At 40.6% G+C, this 22,847-nt stretch overlaps 1 protein-coding gene across 3 annotated transcripts; it reads right to left on the bottom strand.

Moving 5' to 3' along the window:
* Positions 1 to 1,570: 1,570 nt before the first annotated feature.
* Positions 1,571 to 21,577, bottom strand: LOC133501240 (uncharacterized protein C18orf19 homolog A-like). 3 transcript variants are annotated; one of them, XM_061820851.1, is made up of 6 exons: positions 21,228 to 21,354; positions 20,937 to 21,144; positions 15,444 to 15,906; positions 13,149 to 13,260; positions 4,001 to 4,283; positions 1,571 to 3,927 (listed from the first exon to the last, which is right to left on the bottom strand). In XM_061820851.1, the coding sequence occupies exons 3-6, from the start codon at positions 15,866 to 15,868 to the stop codon at positions 3,917 to 3,919; spliced, it is 831 nt and encodes a 276-aa protein (XP_061676835.1). In that variant the 5' UTR covers positions 15,869 to 15,906; positions 20,937 to 21,144; positions 21,228 to 21,354; the 3' UTR covers positions 1,571 to 3,916. The 3 variants fall into 3 exon arrangements, with proteins under 3 accessions (XP_061676835.1, XP_061676833.1, XP_061676834.1); XM_061820849.1 differs by having other exon boundaries at positions 1,571 to 4,283; positions 21,228 to 21,353; XM_061820850.1 differs by lacking the exons at positions 20,937 to 21,144; positions 21,228 to 21,354 and adding an exon at positions 21,475 to 21,577 and having other exon boundaries at positions 1,571 to 4,283.
* Between the last annotated feature and the right edge of the window lie 1,270 nt (positions 21,578 to 22,847).

The raw sequence follows: 22,847 nt of genomic DNA, 5'->3' as shown, positions 1-22,847 counted from the left end.
TTGGAATGTAGCAAGGAATTGTGCCTGCAATCATGTGTGCGCAGAGTCATACAAAGAACCAGTGTGCTGCAATCATGGTTGACACTATTCTCCAGTGCCTGATGCTCACCACCCCACAAGGTTAATCCCATGTAATTTTATAACACACAACAAATGTGTTCATTACGATAACCTACACCCAGCCTGATGAAGAGGTAATGCATTAATGTTTTTTGTATGGTTTTTGTAATAAATCTTTTGAATTCAAATAAGTATTATCAGCATATCAGACGCTATCAAAAACTTTTAATAACTTTCATTACTCATTAAAAAAAAGAAATTAGAAGTTACTTAGTTTGATCATACATTGGTTGAACATGATTTATTTTAGGCATAGAGGGTTAAATTGTCATTTTAACATTTTAATTATGTTCAAATTAAATGAATTCCAAGGACTCTTTTTTTCAGTGTATGTGCTGGAGTCACAAGAAGCAATTTTGTAGGCAATAGGTGCCATAAATGATCACCTTGATCAACTTGTATGCAAATAGTGATTCATTTAATAAACTAGTTAATAAGTGAATTCTGAGTCTTTTACATTGTTGAAATCAAATGTTTGTGATGAATTGTTCATCACTGCTAATTGTTGATGTGTCTCTGATGTCTGTCTAATTTCCAGTCATTTCACACATCTGGAAAAAAAAATGCTGGTAGTTATGCCATCATTTAATTACAGGGAAAGCTGTTGTGTTTAAAATGAACACTAGCATATAGGTCACTTGCACAACTCAGAGCAAGTGCATTGTGGGTAAAAAATTTTTGTGTCGGCCGTTTTGGGAGGTTGTAAACAGTTCTTAAAAGTTTGTCTACATACCAGCATTGCGTTCATTGTATCTGCACTTTCTATGGCGTTTTCCAAGTATTTCGAGGATCTGTCGGCTGATCTGAAACCCTACTACAGGCAGAAAATCAGTTTATATGAGGATCTGGACCCGTATAGTCTATCGAAGGCTGATTTTGCGACTGAAAAATGTTGGCCGAGAGTGGAATACCCAACATTGTGAACTACTTGGTGCTTACAATCAACAGGCTTACTGACCAACAGATGAAGGCCTAAAAGTCCTTGGAGGCTTACAATTACTTTGTAAGCGGGTGGATTCAGAGTGGTCTCTGCAAAATGTTGTCTGAAGAAAAGGTTTTAATCGTTGCCCGAGTAAGTAACTTGGAATCACCCGGGACAGAGTGCGTAACTCACTGTTGTTGTTTCTGCTTAGACATTATGGCCTTTTCAGGTCCGACAAATCGGACCGATTAGGGAAAAAGATCAATGACAAATAAATATTACACCATCTTTTAAATTTATTTGAAGGAGCATTAAGTAATGTGACAATAATTAAAATGTACAAGGTGTAAATTACTAAGTACTAACAAATTATAGCGTGAATGTAGCCCTAATAGTAATACTAGCCCTAGTACAACAGTAGCGGCTTTCTATTTGTTCACATTTGCCTTAGTCAAATGTCAGCATATAGAAAGCCGCTACTGTTGTATTAGGGCTAGCATGAATGATGCCCTGGTAGGTGGTAGGTGCTACATGCATACTCGTGTTGTTTTTAATATATATACGGTATATTTCCTTCTTAAAAATAATTTGACGTTTACAGACAGCACAACACACATGCACACGTTTGTATCCTAAACTGTAGATGAAAAACCTGTCACTGGCGGCCGATTTCGATCGGCGGCCAAGTTGGATGTACATGTACATGTAGACCGATCAAACACCATTAGTCTTGTAATATAAAACACAGCAAACAACACATACATGTAAAAATAACGGTAGGAGGATATGGTCAAAGTGCAATCCTAGGCTTAAACTTACCAATTATGAAGTGAACGCTGCACACAGGACTTGAAACTGTGGGACGAGTGAGATCTGCACGCGAGATATTACTGAGCCACTTCGCTTGCTCGACATTTCTTCGGTTTGGGGTCCTTGGTGCGTAATTATTTTCGGAAATCAGAAAAACCGTCTGTTCCATTCTTTGCTGAACTTGTTATAGCAGCCAATAACACAACACGTGCACCATCGTCTAAGAAGTCAAAAAGCGTCTTATGTAATCGAATGTAACCAGCGAAGAGACCTCCCAATATGGCGGCCAGAAAAAATTCAAAACAGATGTGACGTCACCTGCAAGTCACCTATTTGCTATGGTTATAGCATTAAAGCTCCTATAGAGGGCCCCATGCGCCAATGTAATGTTCAATTTTTTTTTTTTTTAACCACTGCTGAGTTAAATTCAGAATAAAAACAGGAGGTAAACTACTATTCTCTGCCGTTTTTAGCACTATAATATCAATTATAATTACACAGATGCATTATTTGCCTTGAGGATGCTCGTGGAAAAGTACAGAGAAGGTCAGAAGAAGCTACATTGTGTTTTTGTATACCTAGAGAAAGACTGACAGAGTACCAAAAGAGGAACTGTGGTACTGCATGTGCAAGTCTGGTGTGGCGGAGAAATATGTTAGAATACTTCAGGACATGTATGAGGAGAGCAGAACAGCGGTGAGATGTGCCGAAGTGATGGGTAAGTACATTTTTACATTGTATGTACAGATGAATTTAAGGTGGAGGTGGGACTCCATCAGGGTTCCGCGCTGAGACCCTTCCTGTTTGCGGTAGTAATGGATAGGCTGACAGATGAGGTTAGACTGGAATCCCCTTGGACCATGATGTTCGCAGATGATATTGTGATCGGCAGTGAAAGCAGGGAACAGGCAGAGGAATAATTAGAAAGATGGAGGTAGATACTGGAAAGGAGAGGAATGACGGTTAGCCTAAGTAAAATAGAATATATGTGCGTGAATGAGAGGGGTGGAGGAGGAAGAGTGAAGCTCCAGGGAGAAGAGATAGCGAGGGTGGACAACTTTAAATACTTGGGGTTAACAGTACAGAGCAATGGTGAGTGTGGTAAGGAAGTGAAGAAGCGGGCCCAAGCGGGATGGAACAGTTGGCGGAAGGTGTCTGGTGTTCTATGTGACAGAAGAGTCTCCGCTAGGATGAAGGGCAAAGTTTATAAAACAGTGGTGAGGGGCGGCCGTGATGTACGGATTAGAGACGGTGGCTCTGAAGAAACAACAGGAACTGGAGGTAGCAGAAATGAAGATGCTGAGGTTCTTGCTTGATGTGAACAGGTTGGATAGGGTTAGAAATGTGCGCATTATAGGGACAGCCAAAGTTGGATGTTTTGGAGAGAGCAGACTTCGATGGTTTGGACATGTTCAGAGGCCAGAGAGTGAGTATATTAGTAGAAGGATGCTGAGGATGGAGCTGCCAGGCAAAAGAACAAGAGGAAGAGCAAAGAAAAGGTTGATGGATGTTGTGAGAGAGGACATGAGGACAGTGGGTGTTAGAGACGAGGATGCACGAGATAGGCTTAGATGGAAAAAGATGACACGCTGTGGCAACCCCTCACGGGAAAAGCCGAAGGAAAAAGAAGAAGCTTTGGCTAAGACATTATTTCATACTATAAAAATAATTTTCTTCAGTGCATTACAAAAGGTGATAGAGCCTTTAGAAAGGCTTTGATCTCTTGTGCATGTTTTTCTAACTATTGACTTCAAGCTTGAGCTTGACAACAACCAGAAGTATTTTCATGTTGTCTTTATTAACTTCTTCCACATTGCAAATACTTTCTCTAATCACTTGAGCTGCTGTAAACGCAGACAGAGGTGGGGAACGTAAGAAGGAAGCCATACCGAAGTTGCCAGGCTGTTGTCAGTTCTACACTTATATTGTACTGTACCATGCAGCACACTTATTTGACTATTATGTAGAAAACATCAAAACAGCAGGCTGTGAGAGGTGACATTTTTCAGACAAATGCATCTTGCTCATTTCCTCCTAGTCTTAGAGTTGACCCCAAATCACTGATTACTTCCAACCTGAAATGGATAAATAATTGAGGCACCACCTGCAATGTTTTCTAATCATTTTTCTTCCTAAAAAATGCTTTACCCTCAGATACTCTGTCTTTGGTTTCCTGCAGCTTCTCAGACAACTTGTCCTTAGTCTCTTCCATTTTCTCTGAGAAGCGTCCTTTTGTTTCTTCCATTTTCTCTGAAAACCTCTCCTTAGTTTCCTCCATTTTTTCAGACAATTTCTCCTTGGTCTCCTCCATCTTGTCCTGGAAGTACTCTTTGACTGGTGGTGGTGTGGATAAATAGCCGTGCTTTCGGAGGTACTGAACAGACAGAGAAGTACCGCCCAGGGTCACTGCATATCTGGCAGGAGTGGCGATCTAATTGAGGACACAGACAAGGGCTGGTCAGCAGATAAACATCGAACAGCGCACTCATACTGCAAGTAAACAAATTAAAGGCATGTCCTTTTGATTGTACATTTGTATACAATAGTTTGATATCTGGAGTGTGAAAACCCTGGAACTCATTTTAATGTATAAATTTGCCATTTTTCATTCCGGTCACTTTTTTATTTTCAGTTTTCATCCTAGCATTTTTTTTTTTTATTTGTAGAGCATCTTAGTGTAGCACTTTAAAGTGTCCCATAAAATAAATGTATTAAAGTAACCAAATAAATTATTTGATATGCCTAATTTTGATATAATGTCTGTGAGTGAGCAATTCTACCTCACTGTTTTGCAACAATTGAAATAATTTATATTTTATTTGTTTTTCTTGTCCTGTGCAGCTGTTAGGTCATACAGAATGGAGGAGCTGTATCCCTTTTATCCCAGAACAGTTCTACTGTTGTTACTGGAGTTTCTAAGCTTCCTCTGTGGTTTCAGTGGATTATTCCTATCCGAATTATGGCAAAATTTCCCAATACAGTAAGGTATTTTACAGTGTCCGATCGTGGTGGTACCACATGTGAAGACACGACAAACTGACGATGATTTCGTTGTTGCTGCACTTAATGTCACATCCACGCATGTAGCTCATGTGACTCGCCAAAATGGCGGCGCCCATGAAAATTCATAGTCGATAAAAAAACTTCTCAAAACACCATTAAATGAGAGAGGATCAACAATACATTTTCAAGATACAGAACATATGACTTGACCTTTTGAATACATTGTGAATCCAAACCACCGGAATTCCCCTTTAAACATCTCAAGGAGCACTGTGCAAGCAATCATCTTGAAATGGAAGGAGTATCAGACCACTGCAAACCTACCAAGACCCAGCCGTCCCTCTCAACTTTCACGTCGAACAAGCAGAAGCCAAGAGGCCCATGATCACTCTGGATGAACTGCAGCTGAAGTGGGAGAGTCTGTCCATAGGACAACAATCAGTCATACACTGCAAAAATCTCGCCTTTATGGAAGAGTAGCAAGAAGAAAGCCATTTCTCAAAGATTTCCACAAAAAGTCTCGTTTAAAGTTTGCCACAAGCCACCTGGGAGACACACCAAATGTGGAAGAAGGTGCTCTGGTCAGACTAAACCAAAATTGAACTTTTTGGCCACAATGCAAAACAATAAGTTTGGCAACACAAGCTCATCACCCTGAACACACCAACCCCACTGTGGTGGCAGCCTCATGGTTTGGGCCTCCTTTTCTTTAGCAGGGACAGGAAAGATGGTTAAAATTGATGGGAAAATGAATGAAGCCAAATACAGGACCATTCTGGAAGAAAACCTGTTGCAGTCTGCAAAAGACCCAAGACTGGGAGATTTATTTTCTAACAGGACAATGATCCAAAACATACAGCCAAATCTACAATGGAATGGTTCACAAATAAACATATCCAGGTGTTAGAATGACCAGGTCAGAGTCCAGACCTGTTGATAAACGCTCTTCATCCAACCTCATTGAGCTCAAGCTGTTTTGCAAGAAAGAATATGCAAGAAATTCAGCCTCTCGATGTGCAAAACTGATAGAGAGATACCCCATGCGACTTGCAGCTGTAATTGCAGCAAAAGGTGCCACGACAAAGTATTAAAGCAAGGGGGCCATATAATATTGCACGCCCCACTTTTCAGGTTTTTATTTGTTAAATAAAGTTTAAAATCTTCTTTTCCTTTCGGCTTGTCATCTTTGTCCATCTAAACCTATCTCCTGCATCTTCCTCTCTAACCCCAACTGCCCTCATGTCTTCCCTCACCACATCCATAAACCTTCTCTTTGGTCTTCCTCTCGCTCCATCCTCAGCACCCTTCCACAAATATACTCACTCTCTCGTCTCTGAACATGTCCAAACCATCTAAGTCTGCTTTCTTTAACCTTGTCCCCAAAACATCCAACTTTGGCAGTCCCTCTAATGAGCTTGTTTCTAATCCTATCCAATCTGTTCACTCCAAGCGAGAACCTTAGGATCTTCATTTCTGCTACCTCCAGTTCTGCTTCCTGTTGTTTCTTCAGTGCCACTGTCTCTAATCCGTACATCATGGCCATCCTCACCACTGTTTTATAAACTTTGCCCTTCATCTTAGTGGAGACTCTTTTGTCACATAACACACCAGACACCTTCCATCAGCTGTTCCAACCTGCTTGGATCCATTTCTTCACTCACCATTGCTCTAGATCATTGGTCCCAAGTATTTGAAGCCACAAACAAAGACAGTGCTCATGACTTTACCATAAGAAAGACACTGGACAAAAATGGCATCCATGGGAGAGTTCCCAGGCAAAACCCCCTACTGTCAGCAAAGAATACAAAGGCTTGTCTCACAGTTGTCCAAAAACATCTTAATGATTCTCAAGGCTTTTGGAGGAACATTCTGTCAACTGACAACTAAAAAATTTAACTTTTCGGAAGGTGTGCAGCCCATTACATCTGGTATAAAAATGGCAGAACATTTGATAAAAAGAACATTATGCAAACAGTGAAGTATGGTAGTGGCAGTGTGATTTTCTGGGGCTGCTTTGCTGCTAGAAGTTTAGGAACAGGGTTTAAATTATTCTACCACGGAGTAGATGGGAAGACAAATGGAGTAGGGGTTATTTTCAAGAGCTGGCTAAGATTGTCTTTGAGGTGAAAAGAGTATCAGATCGAGTGATGAGACTAAAATTTTAAATTGAGGGTGTTATGTATAATATGGCTAGCGGCTATGCACCAAAGGTAGAGCAGAGAACCATGTGGTGGAAGCTGAGAAAGGAAGGATGTTGTGCGCCCTTTAGGAAAGGGGGGAGACAGGCTCTCGATGGAAAGCAGAATTTCCCGGAAGACTGGACTACGACAGCCAAGGTGATCAGAGAGGCAGGCAGGAGAGTACCTGGTGTGTCTTCTGGTTGGAAAAGGGAGGAGACTTGGTGGTGGAACCCCAAAATAAAGGAAGTCATACAAGGAAACCGATTAGGGGAAGAAGAAGTGGGACACTGAGAGGACCGAGGAGAGGCGAAAGGAGTACATCGAGATGCGACGTAGGACAAAGGTAGAGGTGACAAAGGCTAAACAAGAGGCGTATGACAACATGTAAACCAGGTTGGACGCGAAAGAAGGAGAAAAGGATCTCTACATGTTGATCAGACAGAGGGATAGTGATGGGAAGGATGTGCAGCAGGTAAGGATGATTAAGAAAAAAAGATAGAAATGTGTTGACTGGTGCCAGTAGTGTGCTAAATAGATGGAAAGAATACTTCGAGAAGTTGATGAATAAAGAAAATGAGAGAGAAGGAAGAGTAGAAGAGGCAAGTGTGAAGGACCCAGAAGTGGCAATGATTAGTAAGGGGGGAGTCAGAAAGGCACTACAAAGGATGAAAAATGGAAAGGCAGTTGGTCCTGATGACATACCGGTAGAGGTATGGAAGCAATTTGGAGAGATGGCTGTGGAGTTTCTCATCAACATCTTCAACAGAATACTAGTGGGCAAAAAGATGCCTGACGAATGGAAGAAAAGTGTACGAGTTCCCATTTTTGAGGACAAAGGTGATGTTCAGAGCTGTGGACATTATAGAGGAATAAAGATCATGAGCCACACAATGAAGTCATGGGAAAGAGTAGTGGAGGCTAGACTCAGGACGGAAGTAAGTATCTGCGAGCAACAGTGTGGTTTTATGCCTAGAAAGAGTACCACAGATAAATTATTTCCCTTGACGATGCTAGTGGAAAAGTACAGAGAAAGTCAGAAGGAGCTACATTGTGTCTCTGTGGATCGAGAGAAAGCCTATGACAGAGTACCAAGAGAGGAACTGTGGTACTGCATGCGGAGGTCTGGTGTGAGAGAGAAACATGTTAGAATAGTATAGGACATGTATGATGGTAGCAGAACAATGGTGAGGTGTGCCTTAGGTGTGACAGAAGAATTTAAGGTGGAGGTGAGTCTGCATCAGGGATCAACTCTGAGCCCCTTCCCGTTTGCAGTACTAATGGATAGGCTGACAGATGAGGTTAGACTGGAATCCCCTTGGACCATGATGTTCGCAAATGATATTGTGATATGCAGTGAAAGCAGGGAGCAGGCGGAGGAACAATTAGAAAGATGGAGACATGCACTGGAAAGGAGAGGAATGAAGATGTGCATGAATTAGAAAGGTTGAGGGGGAAGAGTGAAGCTAGAGGGAGAAGAGATAGCACGGGTGGACGACTTCAAATATTTAGGGTCAACAATCCATAGCAATGCTGAGTGTCATAAGGAAGTGAAGAAACTGGTCCAAGCAGGTTGGAACAGCTGGCGGAAGATGTCTAGTGTGTTATGTGACAGAAGAGTCTATGGTAGGATGAAGGGCAAAGTTTATAAAAACAGTGGTGAGGCCAGCCATGATGTACGGATTAGAGACGGTGGCACTGAAGAAACAACAGGAAGCAGAACTGGAGGTAGCAGAAATGAAGATCCTAAGGTTCTCGCTTGGAGTGAGCAGGTTGGATAGGATTACAAATGAGCTCATTACAGGGACAGCCAAAGTTGGATGTTTAGGAGACAAAGTTAGAGAGAGCAGACTTAGATGATTTGGACATGTTCAGAGGCGAGAGAGTGAGTATATTGGTAGAAAGGTGCTGAGGATGGAGCTGCCAAGCAAAAGAATGAGAGGAAGACCAAATAGAAGGTTGATGGATGTTGGGAGGGAAGGCATGAGGCAGTTGGGGTTAGAGAGGAAGATGCATTTCAAGTTAAAAGCAATGGACCTGGTGCAGCTTATATATGTACAAAATGGTTTTTCCTTTAAATATGTACTGGGTGAAGCTTTTAATCAGGTGCGCTCTATTGTCCGGTTATTACGGTATGAATGTTATTAGACAAATTGGCTATATTTTATGTGCCAACTCGTTTGAGCATTTACATAAAAAAGCAAATTTGGAACCCTTCTCAAAAAGGATTTAGCAAATGGAGCAAATGAAATCATACAAAGATGAACCCATCCATCCATTTTCTTACCAGCTTATCCTCACAAGGGATGCAGGAGTGCTGGCGCCTATCCAAGCTGTCATTGGTCAGGAGGCAGGGTACACCCTGAACTGGTTGTCAGCCAATTGCAGGGCATCTTGAGAGAAACAACCGCACTCACAATCACACATCGGGGCAATTTAGCAATTTTGTCCAGTTAATGTTGCATTTTTTGGGATGTGGGAGGAAACTGGAGTACCCGAAGACAACTGATAAGGAATTTATTACTATGTTAGTTATCATGATAAAAGTATATCATTACTACTATAGTTGCTGTTAGGATTGTTTTATCATGTGTTTGTTTCTTTTAGTCTTAGTCTGAATTGTTTTCTTTGTGAGCTGCATGCAGGTCTTGAAGTGTGACCCATTGACACCTGGGCCCTACTCCTGAACACTGGGAAGCGATGTCTCCATCCTGATCTCAGCGTGTTTCCCTTCTGATCTTAAGCAGATACCCCTCAACACTGCGAGGAGATAATGCCTTCCTACCCCCAAATGTCATAAACATGTCTTTAAACAATGCCCTGCTTTTTCTCTTGTGAGTTTATCAGGACACTCTTGCAGCCTTGAAGAAACATGTACCTTAGTGTTTATGTGCTGTTGGTGTACTTATCTGTGTCATCATTTTCAATGTGTAACCATGTACCCCTTTGACCTGAGAAAGCAATAAAAAGAGCAAACAGGGACTACCACTTTGGCAGTCTGAGGGAGCGCACTCACACAGTGTTTCCCTCTATCTGTCCCTCAAGAGAAATACAATCTTGGTTGGTTTGAGTTCACTCTCTACAGTCCTCAGGCTTGTCTTAGCTGTTTTTCTAGGAACATCTCTGACAAAAATACATGCAGGCACGGGGAGAACATGCAAACTCCACACAGACGGGGCTGTGATTTGAACCCCGTCCTCAGAACTGTGAAGCCAACGCTTTACATCTGCGCCTCCGTGCCAAGATCAAATCATATTTTCAGTAAAAACTAGCAATTGAATCAAGTTTAGATATTATTTCACAGGCTATTTTGGGGTTTACAGCCTGCAAGTTTTTCCTTTTTTAAATTTTGTTTACCTGAAATGATTTTGGATGCACAGCAGAGGTCACTATTGTCCAAGCAACACAGCGTCAACACAGTTTGTATAATGTGTCAATAGAGATTGGGCACCACCGTCATAAAATCACATGATTTTTGTTTACGTCGCCATATTGGCGGTCAAAAAAAAAAATCATTGTTCAAAGTTAATTCCGTCGAGACCAAATGACAATATGTCTTATAGCACGACACCCAGAGTTTTGTCAGATCCCGTTAAACATTTAGAAGGTGATAAACAAAGGAACGGGGAAAAATTAGAGACACTTGGCATAGAGGATCCATATTTAATGCCGAAGTCTATGTTTTCACCGATAAGAAATTTGACTGTTAATTCGCTTCTGCTTCTCTTGGACAACTGAATCTACACATATATCTGGTGAATACGTTGTTGAGATTTACACAGAAATGTTTGAAATCATATAAAAGTCTGGATGCATACAAATACTTTGTTGCTGGATCTGTTCTCAATCAGGAATAAATCCCACAAAAAGCCCGCATTCATTAACTACGATTGGGAAGAAGAAAAAAGTCGTCTCCTTTGTACACGGAAGCGTATTGCTGCCACACACTTATCTCCGTAAACCTCTCTTTGGCAGACGATTTTTAATTTTTTTTAAAATACGCATTGTTCTGAAATGAGTCAACTTGGCCAGGGTTCATTCTCACTCTGACCAAAAATATTTAAAGGCTTTTTAGGGGCATTATTCGGGGCCGACACGAAAAATTTAGGGCCATCGTGGCAAATCAAGAATAAGGAAAAAAGACTCACCCAATGGTGCCATCAACCATACTTGGTTCATCAAAGGTTCCAGTACCTGTGACAGTGATCACCTGTCGCCCCTTGTGGTAGTTCTCACTGATATGACCATTGTCAATGTCTTCACATAATTACTTCACATAACAGTCTCCAGAAAAACAGATTCTAACTACAATTGCAGCTATATGAACATATTTACAAATGTCTTCTACTGATGTCTGTCTCAGCACCCCTACTCTAGCTCCTTGAGCCTACCCAGTGCCTCCTCTATTTGTTGCTGCAGAGGTGCCAAAGTGGCTCTCTTGTCTTTTGCTCTGCCTCTGAGTGCATTGGCCTCCGTGATAAACCTCAGATTCCTCTTTTCTTCTGCCTCCTCACACAGCCTGTCAGCCTTCTCAATAAGCGTAGATATGTCAGTCTCTATTCTGGCTTTTTTGGCTTTGAGGCTATCTATCTCTGCCTTAGCTGCCTTCCTCTTCTCTGCCTGTTTTGATGCATCCTTCTTCTTCTTTTCCCAAATGTAGCCAGGTACGAAGTCTTCCTTTCCCCACAGTGGTAGTTTTTAGCAATGTCACTGTCTGGAAACATGACTGCAAACACTTTTGAATTATTTTCACAAGACTTATAACTGTAATGGCTGCAGATCACTTTTAAAGTCCACACGATCTCTGCCTTTAACGAGTCCGTTTTCGTGTATTGAACTACGTTCATAAAGCCTGACTTCTGGCTGGTTGAAGTCGATGACTGGACAACTGTAGGTGCCCATGCACTGCCAGTACCACTGCCTGAAGTGGATGCTTCACTATCTTGATATTTTGACAGAAACAGATTCATACTAACAGAAGATGAGACAGTCTTCGCCAAATCAGCGAGTCTCCTGTTTTTCCGGTGTGTCTCCAGTGCTTTGACGCCCATCTTTCCAAGCTGGTAACTCTGTTTGCACAGATGACAGTAGAAAATGTGCCGATCTTTTGGATCTCAACGAACCCAGCTCCCAAACTCTTTACTTTCAACCCAAGCATCTTGAAAAATGCACTTCCCCATGATACAAGTTGGATCGATCAAAGAACTACGCTACGTCGTAACGAAGACGAAGTGAAATGCCTACTCACGGAAACAAACAGTGGAATCTCGACGACAAGATGGCGATTAGTTGTGAACACAGAGTGACTTCCGTTGACAATTTCCGGCTGTTATGGACACCAGACAGATCTCTATTTTTTTTTTTTTTTACATAAAAGATTAATTTTTTTTTAGGGAGAATTTAGGTGGTAGCGATCCTCCCTTTGATTTTTTTTTAATTTAAGGCCTTTTTAAGGGCTTGACCAGTGTACGGTGAATTTTAAGGACTTTTGGGGGGCCCTAAATGCACCCTCAGAAATTTAGGGTTTTTTTGGGGACTTTTAGGGCCGCGTGGGAACCCTGTTGGCGTTATGAATACTTCTTGATAATTTGAGATTGAGAATAATTCCTACCTGAAATGAAATGATCGCTACACAGGCGTGTGTATTTCATAGGGCACCATTCATCCCGTTTAATCGCTGAAATCCATCAATCTTTTCTCATCTTTTCAGGTGGTATTCTATAGATTGATCTATTTGAAGAACTGTCTCATCTATTGTGACAAGCAACAGCACAACAAGTCTCGGGAATTGTGAAAAAGCTGCTCCGGTTCAACGACTCCCGCACTGCAGGGCAGTTTTGTTTGACTGGCAATATGGCGCCATGAAAATGGTGACGTCACGTGCACGATCTCTAAAGATTCCTTGAGATATCATCAACTCACCAATAGTACAAACCCTCTTTGTATACCGGCACACTGATGTTACTATCTTGTTGTGGAGCATAACGCAAGGCTTGGCTAATGGTTTTGCTCATTCCGATCCCTGTTAAGCTTAAATGCAAAAGACTATTACAGTGATAATAGAGTCATACAGAAGTCATTCAAATGTTCAGACAATGAATGAGAAGACTAATTACCTTGTACATGGCATAAGCAGTCAGAGCATAACCGCTAGATGATTCTCTCAATAGTCCAACAAGTGATTCTGGCACACCGATCATCTCCAGGAATTGTACCACATTTACACCTCTGGGAAAACAAGAGAAAAAAGGATTTTTTATTAAAACTTGTGCGTACACCTTGTGGATACAAATTCAAAATGTTTCTATACTGTTGTTTTCGTATTTATAACACCCATATGTCAATCAATTACGCTCATCTTGGGAACATCATACCTTTTGTCAATCATGAGCCGAAAACATAAAATAGTTAATATAAAAAAATCTACACCCCCTGTTTAATTGTCATTGCTATGTGCTGTTTAAATTTAAAAAAAAGACCAAGATAAAGCATTTCAAAACTTTGTCCACCTTTACTCTGACTTATAAAATATGTACAACTCAGTTTTAAAAAAAACTTTCAAAGAGAAAACCCGCTCCAACTTATTCTTTGTTGCATGGCCTCAATGTTTTATTACAGCATTCAGTCCTTGTAGTCCTTCTAAAGAGGCCCCAAACCTCAGTGGTTAGACGACCATGGGTCGTGAGTTCGGATCTCACTGGAGCCTCCCCAAGAGGGGTTGCGTCAGGAAGGGCATCCGGCGTAAAAACTGTGCCAAATTTGAGCATTTATCTGAGATGACACGCTGTGGCGACCCCTAACGGGAAAAGCCGAAACAAACTTACTATTCAGTCCTTCTAGGTGGGGGTCTATCAGAATAGCAATTTTTTTCAAGGAAATATTTGCCCACTCTTCTTTGTCAAAACACTCCAAATCATCTTTTGTGCTTAGTCCACATCAGATCACTCAACACATTTCCAATCAGATTCAGGTCTCCACTGTGGATGAGTCATTCCAGAACTTGAGTGGACTTCTGGTAAAACCATTGCTCTGTTGATTTGGATGCTTGCTTTCTGTCAGTATGTCAAAAGATGAAGTTCCTTTAAATTTTAAAGTTTCTGAAAGCTTTTGTGTTCAAATTGACTGGTTTTGGGAACTGTTCATAATTACCAATAGGCCACCTTAAAGTGTTAAAATATATGTTCAACTGTACCATAAAATGCATAACCTTTTCGATGTTTTTACCCAAAAATATGTGTTTATGAATTAAAATTCGCAAAGTTTGACCTAGTTTACCATGTCTGAAAAACAAATCATTTCGGGGGTGGAGCCTCGTACGTCACTACAAGGGACCTGGTATTGTGCGACTGGTACTGTCTGGTGATGGCATAAGTTTACCATGTGAAATTATATTTATGGTGAAGCAAGATATCACCAGCTATTGGTCTCAAATTAACGTGGCAACATTTTAAATGGATTTCGTTCATTAAAATCCGTTTTTGTGAAAAAATAACAACTTGAGACTGTGGACTATGTTAGCACCTTCTGTTTGTTTTGGTGCAATAATAAACAAGCCAAGCCTTGTACACGCAATTTAGTGATGCACATCGTACTGCAGATAGTTCCTCATACAAGCACAGGGAGATCCACCGCGCTGTACAATGAAGGGCCGGGGTGGTCACGTACCTATTTACTAAATATATGGCATTTGCATAATTCCAAAACAAGACCGAAAATTTCATATATACATTCAGGATATAGAAGCCTTCACTATTTATCAGTTTATGACTAAATAAACCAAACAAGAGCTTCACAAATGCTTACCAGTCTTTGTTTCCAACACGAGGCATATCCTGCTCAATGTGTCTGACTGCTTGCTCTGCACTTTCTTCTGCATTTGAACGTGTATGCTGTCTAACTGGCTCAAATTGATAACCTTTAATGCCTTTATAAAGCTCGTATTCTTCACCGTCTTCCTAGGACCCTTCAGAATAGTGTTCATCGCTCGAAATATCAAAAAATTCATCGTCGTTCTTACAATGTATTCCAATGCTTGCCATTGTTGACACCGGCGATGACGTCACGTTCCTACTCGGCTGTTTCCGCATCAATTTTTTTCGGCGAATACAGCAATGTACGATCATTATTTGCCGATAATCGAAAAATAAAAATGTTTCCTTCATAACACAATTCAGATTCGAATTCTGCATAAAAAAACTGTATGATATTAACAAAAAGGCGCACTGAGGACATTCCATACACTTCAACTAAAGTCCCAGTACAGTGCTGTGTCTGTGCCAAGCGTATCTTTTGGAATGATGGACAAAAAGTTAATTATTCATATCAAGTTAATATATACATTGTGTATATATATTTCATATTCATGTACTGCATAGTGAATTCTTCCACACAAGTGCCATGAAGTCACTTACTTCATAGCAGCATAGTAGAAAGTTCCAAACCATAATGAGGATGTGAGGAGATGCACAGGTATCATCACCTTCCCATACTGTTTGAAGGTCTTCTTGAATCTCTGAACAAGCCCAATGGACTTGTCCTGCAAAGGGTCCACCTCTTCAACACTAGGCCCATCTTTGTCTTGCTGATCTGATGGTGTCTGATATGAAGAAATGGCCAATTCTCCCCCTGGTGGTTGCTGTTTGGGTTGATGGGCTGCTACGCTGAACGGTGACGTTGAGAACCAGTGCCATCCTAGAGGGTGTGGAGAGGGCAGGCGTAGGGCACACCTGCAAAATGACTGTGATGTGTCATGGACAGCAACAACCGGGAGTAATTGGCAACCCACTGTCACCCTTCTTAGTGTGCCACGAGTCATGATGTGCTGGATTAACGTCATCTTTTTCCTTTTCTGTGGTTGTCACTTTCACCAACACACTGCAAATGAAGGGGAGGGGGTAAAAAAAAAAAAAAGTTAAACTTTTAATTAGCGGTTTCGCTCGGACTCGCCATCTAAATCCCCATTCGCCATTCACTTTGACAGTAATCACTGACTTAAGAATCACAATTGAACTCCTTGTACAATTCTGAAATAAAGACGTCAATGTCCAATGAACCAAAAAAATCTAATTTGATTATTTGAAAACTATTCTAGCCCCATGTTTAGGTCCTGGTCGCAGATTTTGTCACAACACCAACAATGACAGCTTATGTATTTTTGGCTGGCACATTTTCATAACCACTTTGCTTATTGGAGGTAAATGGGTCATGTACCCAAATTAATTGAAGGTAACCCTTGTTTCCTCTTAATGCAGTTTAATTTCTGTTTAGTAAGATGGTCTAATTTGACAGTAATCACTGACTTAAGAATCACAATTGAACTCCTTGTACAATTCTGAAATAAAGACGTCAAATGTCCAATGAACCAAAAAAATCTAATTTGATTATTTGAAAACTATTCTAGCCCCATGTTTAGGTCCTGGTCGCAGATTTTGTCACAACACCAACAATGACAGCTTATGTATTTTTGGCTGGCACATTTTCATAACCACTTTGCTTATTGGAGGTAAATGGGTCATGTACCCAAATTAATTGAAGGTAACCCTTGTTTCCTCTTAATGCAGTTTAATTTCTGTTTAGTAAGATGGTCTAATTTGACAGTAATCACTGACTTAAGAATCACAATTGAACTCCTTGTACAATTCTGAAATAAAGATGTCAATGTCCAATGAACCAAAAATCTAATTTGATTATTTGAAAACTATTCTAGCCCCATGTTTAGGTCCTGGTCGCAGATTTTGTCACAACACCAACAATGACAGCTTATGTATTTTTGGCTGGCACATTTTCACAACCACTTTGCTTATTGGAGGTAAATGGGTCATGTACCCAAATTAATTAAAGGTAATCCTTGTTTCCTCTTAATGCAGTTTAATTTCTGTTTAGTAAGATGGTCTAAGATCGTGAACGTAGTCATTACCCTACTGTATTATTATTAGTAGTAGTAATGCCAAATGCTAAAATGGTAGCTTCATTAGTGCAGTTGACAAAAAAAAGGGTGCTTATGCATTTTTAAATTAATACCTTGGTTTTTTTATACTTACAAGAAATACCCGTACTAAGATTATACTGAAATGTATTCATAGATTTTTTAATACATTTTTTTTATAAAATTGCTTCATTGAAAATTGCAAGAAAATTATAATTTATCAGAATACTCAATTAATCAACATTTTTAGCAAGGTACTCCAATACTAAAACATTTTAATATTCTGCAACCAAAATTGGTACAGAGGTACCTTATAAGTAGAGTATCAAAGTAATAATTTTGGTATTGTGACAAGACGACCCTGTGACAAAAAGCCTGGCTTCACAAAATCACCATATTTTCCACACCAAAAAAATGCACTGGATTATAAAGTGCAGTCTCAATTACAGGGTCCATTTCTGTACTTAACACATACATAGTCTGGATTATAGGGCACATGATAAAACATACGGTATACAAAAAATGTAACGGATACAAAACCGAGTTTAATTATTTTACTTTATTGTACTATTACTACTACTAAAGGAAAGCATTTGTGTAGCACATTTCATACACAAGGTAACTCAATGTGCTTTACATGATTAAAAGAATTCAAATACATAAAAACATTTTGGGAAAAAAACAGCATTGACTGCAAGAAATATCACTGAAAAGTGGAAGTACTCTAAAATGCATAAGAAAAAAAGTTTTTAATGATTCTGGTTTTGAAAACTCACACTTATGGCTGACATCACTTCTGTTGGCAATGTAAAAATACACATTATAACAATTTTTTCTTTATAATCCACTGGCAGTTGCTGCACCATGGTACTCATTTCGTGGATGGAGAGGTGACACTTTATCATAAAACGAAACCACTAACAGGGACCTCCTTGAAAGTGTTCGATCTTCATCTCTTGTACGTTTTTGCCTCCTGTCGAATGGTGACTGTAGAGACTTTCTCACGGCTGTTCTATGTTCAATAATCCATCTTGCATTTATTCCCGCGGAAACTCTGTTTCGTCCTCTTAACTTAGTGTAGTTCATTTTCTTGATTCCTCCACCTCCTAACTGTAGACTCATTGACGTTGAATTGTTTCGCGGGTGCTCTATTACCATTTACAAACGTGAAACTAATAGCCTCAAATGTTGTTTTGCAGTATATCGGTAGCATACCAACCAGAGCCGTTGTGGAGGTAAGTGTACGCACTGTACGTGTTACGTAATGCTGTCTGATTGTTTTTTTGCTGCCAGCGTACGTCGTGTGCGTATTACGTCCCTTTGTCAGTGGAAAATGGTCCGACATTCAACAAAGCAGAGGCTTACCAAATTCGGACATTTTTTACTGATTTTTAAAATCTATACACACAAAGTCCATCGAATTAACAGGTGTGTCGTTTAATTTTGACAAAAATGTAATGCTTTTGAGTGCATCTTATAGTGTAGGAAATTCTGTAATTAATATAGGCAAACTTTTGACATTGATTTCAATGGTACATAGTCTGGAATCTTTTTAATTTGTGTTTTCAGTCCAAATTATTGGGTCTCTGGAGTGATTGCCCACCCATTAATAACAGAATTAAACTACCACGTAAAACATCTGTTACCTGCCTATTTCTGAAAATACGTCCATGAGTGAGGCTTTCTTAATTTCCTACTTTATGCTATACAGCCCCCACTTACCAGCAGCTGTCTGACTACACTGTCTGAAACACTGTGATAAAGCCAAAAGGTAAGCAAAGCTGCACTTTAGTGAAAAGATCAAGTTTTCAAGACGCATAGCAACTGTTTTAATTTTTGAAGGCATGTAATCTCCATTGACAATATGTGTACTACTCACTGCACTAAGTGCAAAGCATGATGGTGATAGCACACGTATACATGGATTGTGTTCCTCTCATGTAGTTTCATAAGGTAACCTCTGGGAGTGTCATTTATGTCTGTTCAGTTACACAAAACTTTAGAATCAATTAAAATAAGATTGATGTTAATTCAAAAGACATTTTAGAATTTGTACAAGATGTTTTAAGATCAACTACTGGAGAGAAAATATGTATACAAGGCATGAAAATAAAAACTAACAATCCAGTGTCACAATTTAGGGTTACCTAATCTAACCCAAAAGTTCACATGCCGTCCCACTGGTTATACTACATAACGCATTACTATGAACGTACTTCGTGCTCAGGTCGCACAAGGTTACGCTGGCACAACCAAAAACAAAATGAGTCATTAGGGGAATTTTGCACGTTGAAACATGACAGCAATCATAAATGCTGACAGGAACCGTTCAGTTTGGTTTTACTGAGCAACATATGTGTCCATCAATTAATCCAAGTCGTGCAAGTGTCGATCAGGAGGGCATTCAGTTACAAATAAAGAGCTTGAAGCAGGCGCTGTGCATCGGAGCATGGGCTTTTTCCAACCGGAAGTCAAATTGTTGCTAACGTTACATACCACAAGCAATGGGTTGTTTTCACGTGACGTCACCCGTTGTGCTGCCTCGAACGGTGGCCATTTTCGATCCCTGAGCTCCGTTACTCATACATAAGCAAGGTGGACGACATTATGTTTCTAACTGCATTTATTGAAGATGCGACCGACAGCACATCAAGCCCAGAATGACTACTAGGCTACCTGGCATACACACCTCATGGGACTCAGGCCTGCGTCACAAAGGTGCAGTATTGTGCCCTTGACCTTTTACTCTTTGTGACAGAAATCACGAAGGAGGAGCACCTACCTGTATCCTAAGACGGAAAATGAAAGGCGGTGGAATATGCTTTAATATCAACGAGGAGTGGTGCACGGAGGTTACAGATCTCAGCACACACTGCAGCAATTTTTGTTAGCTACAACAACCTAACTATAAAAAATATTAAATATATTAAAAAGGGAAGAAAAGAAAAATATATATGGGCACTTACCTGTATGCTAACACGGAATACGAAAGGCGGTAGAATATTATTTTTTTAATATCGAGGCAAACTCCATTTATTCCATTTTTTTTAAAGTAAAACCTGTAATTAGTTCACCACAAGCAAAGAAAATATTTACTATTTGCTTAAAATTTGATGACAATGTTAGAGGGACAAAATAATAAACAAATCCATATACGGGGTGTTTCAGCAGGAACTGATCAGAGACAGAATTGTGGTCGGGATGCTGGACAAGGGGTTGTCTGAACGCATGCAGTTGGATGCGGATCTAACTTTGGATAAAGCCATACGAATGGCACAGCAGAGTGAGGAGGTGAAGATGAGGAGGTGAAGAAACAGCAGTCTTGTCTGGGTAGGGAAACCAGTTCCGGGGCAAGTGATACAAGATCTATTGAGTGTTCAACAGCACCTCCAGGTCAGTTAAACACAAACCTCACTATGCAAACTGCCGAACAAACCATCCACACAGTGCTCAGCAACAAAACAACGCAAGAGGCGCACAGTCACAGTGTGAAAAATGTGTCAGCTCTCCTTCTCATCCCATTCGTGACTGCCCTGCTAATGATGTAAAGTGTCATGCAAGTGGAAGGATGGGACATTACAGGCGTGTGTGCAAGTCTGTGCAGGAGTTAAATGGCGGCGCGCAGTGGTGTATGGGTAATTCAGGGGGGGGGGAAAGTGACGTCAGTGAAAACAACCCATTGACATTGGTCAGCTCTAGTTTGGAGGGCAAGTAAGACGCAACTTTAACTTAGCAAGTGACCCAAACGAGGCTTGAAAGTGAAATGTTTTGGCCTCCTGTATTTTTGGTACAAACACTTTCGCGTGGAAGTTTAATCTTAAAGTCAAATCTCAAAGTGCTGCCAACTTTGGGTTTGGGCTCTTGGTTAGCTCTTAGCTCGCCACAAAACGTGCGATGGAGACGTTATTGTGTGTGTGTGTGTGTGTGTGTCCCATTCCCTAGCCAAAATGCAATTTAACAAAGACCATAGCTCACTTACGATTTAACTGGGGTGTTGAGGGGTGTTTATATCCCTAATCTTGAAGGCTGAAGGCCATAGCTGCCTGCCGAGGCACCGTGGCGGTCGAGGACCACATTTGTCCGTACAGGCGACGAAGAGTGTGTAAGGCACACGAGCCAAACTGCGGTGTGTTATGGGTAATGAAGTTCGCTTGAAGGCCTCTTTTTTCTGGCAGATTAGGACTGACCTGTGCCATGAACACTCTGTTTTTTTCAAACACATCTCAAGAAAAATGCTCAAAACCATTTAAATTCCCATTCATTGAATTACCCTTTGTCAGTTGTTCAATCAACAGAGCAGGATCTCGCTGGATGTATAGTATTTTGCCAAAAACGAATAGAAATACATAATTCGTGATGTTTTTTTTTTTTTAAATACAAAAGCACTCAGCGCTACAGCAGTTGTTGAGACCCGACTCGTCCCAACGTCATACCTTGTATGGTCTCTGGATGACAGTATAACTATATACTATATAATGCATGACAATACAGGATTAAAAATACAGGACTAGAGTTACCGTCGTCTTCTACTTGTTTTAAGAAGCCGAAGCACTCGTAATCAATGTTCACTCTAAACTGCGTGCGTGTACAATTGCGCACAGATACGGTCTCTGCGCAGACAGTCTGAGGTGCGCAAATAAATAAATAAATAAATAGATAAATCTATAAATCAATAAAAGTACAACCCGAATTAAAATGACAATAAAAAACAACTTTGCTGTTTGTGCCATTTTGCAATATGATTCAATGAGTGGTGACCGGCTGCATCCGATTCACATACGTACTTAAAGGGCCACTGTCGTGAAATGCATGATTTTTAGTATGTTATTCATGAAAAAACGGCTGCTGACATGGACCCATGCGTTTTTTTCAACACAAAATATTATTTTGACGTATACAACTTTTTGTAACTCCCGCCATGAAAATCCTCTGGAGGGATTTGTTTTAAAGAAGAAGCAGGAAGTGACGTACATGGCAGGACCGCCCTCAAGTGGACTAATTTGTTTCCATTAGTTTTACCTCCGGGAAGATAGCTCGTTGTTCGTTCGTGTTAGCCAAAATGCTGGCTCGTTGCATTCCTGTATATTGCTTGAACACTCGGGAGGATGAGTTTAGCCTTCATAAGTTTGCAAGAGACCCGGTTCGTTGTGAAAAATGGATTGCACGGGTGCAGACGACGAGAGCTTTGTGGGTTTCAAATGTTACATGGAGAACCGTGACGAAATAGACTGTTTTCAACCACGTGACTACATCTGGGTCACTTGGCCGCGTTGGATGGGTTCACTCGACTGACGTTCTGTTCACTTGAATGCTTTTTCATATAGACCAGAGTTTCACAAATGTTCGTACGACTGTTAAAAGTGACGCATGATGGCTAAAAAGACTGGAAAGTTATCGGTGCTCATGAGTTGGTCATTGATTGCAAGAGAAGAAGTGTGCTTTGATCGGCAATTTCGACCCATATGCCTCAGAGAAACACAAGCGGAGCACACAAACTGAGGGCGTCGGTAATCTATCAAGCCATTGTCCACTATCTCCGCTTCTCGACAAGCGCTTATACTGTGGACCAACCAAAGAATTACAAAGGTCTGGAGGCCTACAACCAATTCATCAATGGCTGGGTTCATCATGAGGCAGTATCCATTGTAAGCAACCTCTGTCTCCACACTGCTAAGGTTAGTGTACCGCACAATGCAATTTAAATATGTACCACGTGATTATAGTCATCGTTGTGTTAAATTATGTTGATTATACCAATGAAAGAGGTGTAGATTATTATTTTAGTTTTTGTTACCGAGAGGGAGAGAGAGAGCTGTTCGACTAGGACGAGTCCCAAGTGGAACCCGCTCCTTTTTCTCCACTTCCACAGCTACATTTTTAACTCAACTCA

This window comes from Syngnathoides biaculeatus, chromosome 5 (genome assembly GCF_019802595.1).
Source record: "Syngnathoides biaculeatus isolate LvHL_M chromosome 5, ASM1980259v1, whole genome shotgun sequence".
In the NCBI taxonomy this organism is placed as follows: Eukaryota; Metazoa; Chordata; class Actinopteri; order Syngnathiformes; family Syngnathidae; genus Syngnathoides; species Syngnathoides biaculeatus.
The sequence above is the reverse complement of the archived record's forward strand: the minus strand, read 5'-3'. Positions and strand labels throughout refer to the sequence as shown.

Bases quoted from the DNA above. Each gene is read 5' to 3' on its own strand.
- LOC133501240 (XM_061820850.1), bottom strand. From the start codon at position 15,868: ATGACGTTAATCCAGCACATCATGACTCGTGGCACACTAAGAAGGGTG. The intron at 13,261-15,443 runs GTAAGTGACTTC...TTGTTTTCCCAG, and splicing joins TTCTACTATGCTGCTATGAA to AGGTGTAAATGTGGTACAAT. The intron at 4,284-13,148 runs GTAATTAGTCTT...GTCCTCAATTAG, and splicing joins CTGCTTATGCCATGTACAAG to ATCGCCACTCCTGCCAGATA.